This window comes from Solanum tuberosum, unplaced genomic scaffold, assembly GCF_000226075.1.
Source record: "Solanum tuberosum cultivar DM 1-3 516 R44 unplaced genomic scaffold, SolTub_3.0 scf00423, whole genome shotgun sequence".
Taxonomy (NCBI): domain Eukaryota; kingdom Viridiplantae; phylum Streptophyta; class Magnoliopsida; order Solanales; family Solanaceae; genus Solanum; species Solanum tuberosum.
The window spans coordinates 109,392-113,560 of record NW_006239348.1 but is presented as its reverse complement, the minus strand read 5'-3'; the positions used below and the strand labels follow the sequence as shown (position 1 = coordinate 113,560).

Genomic DNA, 4,169 nt, shown 5'->3' with positions numbered 1-4,169 from the left:
AAATAACGTAAGAACTTCATTTAGTTACCATAAGCATGGCCTCATTTGCTACTGTTTTGACTTTTGTCTATGAAATTGGTTTTATTTGATTCTCTTTATTGCATAAATGTGACCTCGTTTTATATATTATGGTGATCGAAAATTAACTAAGTCTTTGTTGTGATGACCAAAATACAACAAGTTGGTCCTTGTTGTCCCGTTTGGAATGATTATTTCGATGTATGCATATCGCGTCAAATTATTGGATAAGTCATATATTTGTTTTGAAAGCATTTTCTTATTGGTTAAACCGAAAACCGAACCGTTAAAGACCTAAAACCGATAAACAGAAAATCGATAACAAATATCGTATTGGTTTGGTTATCGGTTTAGCATATTTGAAAACCGAAAACCGATAAACTGAACCGATAATACTTAAAACCTAACTGAACCGACCGATGCACACCCCTGGTAATAAGTAATTAAAAATTAACCAAGTCTTTGTTGTGATGACCAAAATACAACAAGTTGGTCCTTGTTGTCCCGTTTGGAATGATTATTTCGATGTATGCATATCGCGTCAAATTATTGGATAAGTCATATATTTGTTTTGAAAGCATTTTCTTATTGGTTAAACCGAAAACCGAACCGTTAAAGACCTAAAACCGATAAACCGAAAACCGATAACAAATATCTTATTGGTTTGGTTATCGGTTTAGCATATTTAAAAACCGAAAACCGATAAACCGAACTGACCAATACACACCCCTAGTTTTAGCTGATCCAGTTTTCTCGGCTTTGAGTTTGGGGACACAGATAAACACATTTATTGCTATTCTCGCTTGTTTCACCAGAGCATCACTTATGTCTCTGCTTGTTGATTTTCTGTAATTTTTTCTATGTATATTTACCTGTAGTTATATCCATCTGTGTATGCATCCACACTCCTTTTCCCGGATTTCCTTTGATAATAGAAAGAGGGTGGGATGTGATTACTTCTAAAAGGCAGAGGTGATCTATTAGAGTCATAAGGAAGTCAGAAATGATATTAGACATAGAATGGTTTTTCTTTTTTTGATAAGGTAGAGTTTCCAGAGAATGAATTATCTATCCTATTGATTTTCAGGGTTGTGATGCATCCGTTCTACTAGCTGATAGAAATGAGAATGGGACTGTTGAACGTGAGGCCATCCCAAACAGGACGCTGAAAGGCTTCAACTTCATTGACACGATAAAGGATGAAATTGAGGAGGAATGCCCTGGGGTTGTCTCTTGTTCTGATATCCTTGTCCTGGCAACAAGAGATGGCATAGTTTTGGTATGAATTTGGCCATATCCTTTATTTCTTACTGTCCAGCATCTTAAGTTCATTTGCTGATATCTTTTTTCTTGCTCTTAGTACTTTCTATTTTACATGGTTCTGTCTCAGTGTTCCTTGTTCAAGAAGTAATTAAGAGAATAGAATCTGGCTAGCTAGTGAAATAGATGCAACTCATACACTAGCATTTATACTGTCCTTCTTAAAATAGTTTAGTTCAACAATCTTGTAGTGTATATTTACATAACAGAACATTTTGCACCTTTCAGTGGTATCATATGTTAACAACCCAGTTCTGAAAATATGGGATTATTCATAAACTGTGCATATAATGGGACCATGTAGCTTTTCGAACCAAATTGGCTTTTTTGTCATGCTGATTTCCTACTCTTTAATATTCCACCTTCGTTCTCACATGCTGATTTCCTACATTTTTTAGGCTGGTGGACCATATTATCCTGTGCTTACAGGCAGAAGGGACAGTAAGGAGTCATTCTTTGATAAGGCGATGGCTGAAATTCCACAACCAAATGGGAATATCATTGAAACTCTTAGACTATTTTCGCTCAGAGGATTTGATGAGAGGGAAACAGTGGCCCTCCTTGGTAATCTTTCTAATCCCGCTACTTTAATCTTCATTCACTGCACCTTTTTTGGAATATACATATTCTGAAATTCTATTATTTTTGTTGTTTTATCTATTTTGAAGGTAGCACATAATATTGGGAGGATTGGCTGTCAATTTATTCGGCCCCAGCTCAGTAATTTCACGGGTACAGGTTACCTGATCCAACAATTCCTCCCGACTTCTTGAAGAGTTGAGGCGGAAGTGTCCAGACGACAACAACACCATCAGCAATATGTTGAATGATGAACATACAGATACAGCTAGGGGTCTGAGTGTATCAATTGCGACTTCATTAGATAATCACTACTACAAGACCTTGATGAGAGGAAGGGGGCTGCTGTTTGCTGATCAACAGTTGATGGCTAATGAAAAGACTGCTGCAGCAGTGACAGATTACGCTATTGATGATGGGATCATATTTAGGACAGAGTTTGCTCATGCCATGGGTAAACTGTCCAATTTTGGTGTTCTTACTGGATCCGAAGGAGAAGTTCGGCACAGTTGCTCACATCTAAATTCGTAGATTAGATAAATTCATGACTTTTCCTAGTGCTTGAATGATGGCACACACATGTACAGAGTGACTTGTTTGTTTGGATGAATGCTTAGATCTCTATCTGATGTTTCTCATTCTTGCATATCTTTTATATGTACATCAATCAACAAATGTGTGCCTGACGATAACTAATCTTTTACTTATCATCTTTACGCAAGAAAAAGAATTGTTAAAATCAAGAACTTGTCAAGATTTGATCAGAAGTCGATTATAATGCTGTGAGCCCTTTCTTTTCTCCCAAGCAAATCATATATACAGGAAAACCTAATCGATTGGTACAATCTAAGTTGATACCGTCAAATTGAACAAAAAGGGGTAAAGATTTTCAAGATAGTTGTAAAGATTATTATAAACACGATGACACAATTGAATTTAACAAATATGTACGTATGTCGATATAGCATGAAACAAGAATATAAACAAGATCATGACATACAACATGAAACAAGAATATAGAGAAGATCATACTTGTTGTTGCTTTGTTGTAGAACGTTAATTCAATGAGTCAGATCGTATCTGAGGATCTTTGTTGTAGAATGAATAAAATCGTATCTGAATCCCTTATGCCGCTCAGATAGGGCTTCAAACATTGAAAATATTTCTTTTCTCCCAAGCAAATCATATATACAGGAAAACCTAATCGATTGGTACAAGCTAAGTTGATGCCGCCAAATTGAACAAAAAAGCTAAGTTGTAGAACGTTAATTCAATGAATTGAAATCAGATCTGAGGAGGATAGGAATTGAAAAGAGATGGCTGAAGTTGTTCTTCTTCATCTATCTCAATTCCCTATGCTTCTCAGATATGGTATCAATCCTTGAAATTATTTTTCGTATCAAATTTACCTAACTTTGAAATTCTTGATACGTCCCGTAAGTCCCTCAGATGTGGCTACGAAATTCTCCCCATATACGTATTTATAATACAGCAACAAAACCTATAAAAAAAAAACTATTTTAATTTGGTTTCCTATTCCTATTTAACTAGGAATCCCACTTTTTCTTGCCAAAATATTAAAAAACATAAAGACTTTTAATTTTAAAAATATGCGGGAATATATATTTACAATTAACTTATGTTACAAACTACAGGACGTATTTAGTATTATTTATAAACAAAATTGACTATAGGGTACTTTAAAAAAAAGACTATAGGATACTTTAAATTTATATTCTTTTTAATTTATCTTTTACTAGTTAAATTATCGCGCGGGAATTTAATATCACGAAATTTATAAAATAATACTTAAAACCTATCCGTCATTAAAACTAAAACACTATATTATCTTATATACAAGATTACATAGTAACAAACATTACTAATGTAAAGGAAATGCAAATTATTACATCTTATCATTTATCCTCAATAACATAAACATAAATTAATGACTGTAAAAATACATACCGAGATCTGTAACATAAGCAATGGTGTCAGTGATCCACTCAACAGGAGTAAAGTAAAGAAGAAGAAGAAGAAGAAGAAGAAGAAGATCATGAGGAGTAGTGTGAACAAATGGTTATTGTGCCTTATCGGAAAGAATTTTTGTTGTTTTAAAATGAGAGGAAATCCCTCTATTTATAGACAACAAATGGTAGTGTGAACAAATGGTTATTGTGCCTTATCGGAAAGAATTTTTGTTGTTTTAAAATGAGAGGAAATCCCTCTATTTATAGACAACAAATGGTAGT

General features: G+C 34.2%; 2 protein-coding genes across 2 annotated transcripts in view; both read left to right on the top strand.

Annotated features, from left to right (window-relative positions):
* Positions 1–1,970, top strand: part of LOC102587355 (putative Peroxidase 48) — a 5,372-nt gene extending 3,402 nt beyond the window's left edge. The window contains exons 2-3 of the mRNA XM_015303296.1: positions 1,106–1,297; positions 1,737–1,970. Of these exons, the coding sequence (XP_015158782.1) occupies positions 1,106–1,297; positions 1,737–1,970 (426 nt within the window). The remainder of the gene's footprint in view (positions 1–1,105; positions 1,298–1,736) is intronic.
* A 144-nt stretch (positions 1,971–2,114) lies between these two features.
* On the top strand, positions 2,115–2,555 carry LOC107057722 (peroxidase 49-like). The gene has a single exon (XM_015303294.1). It carries the CDS (start codon positions 2,158–2,160, stop codon positions 2,446–2,448), a length of 291 nt encoding a protein of 96 aa, XP_015158780.1. The 5' UTR covers positions 2,115–2,157; the 3' UTR covers positions 2,449–2,555.
* Positions 2,556–4,169: the final 1,614 nt, after the last annotated feature.

Coding starts and splice junctions, on each gene's coding strand:
- LOC107057722 (XM_015303294.1), top strand. CDS start 2,158: ATGTTGAATGATGAACATACAGATACAGCTAGGGGTCTGAGTGTATCA.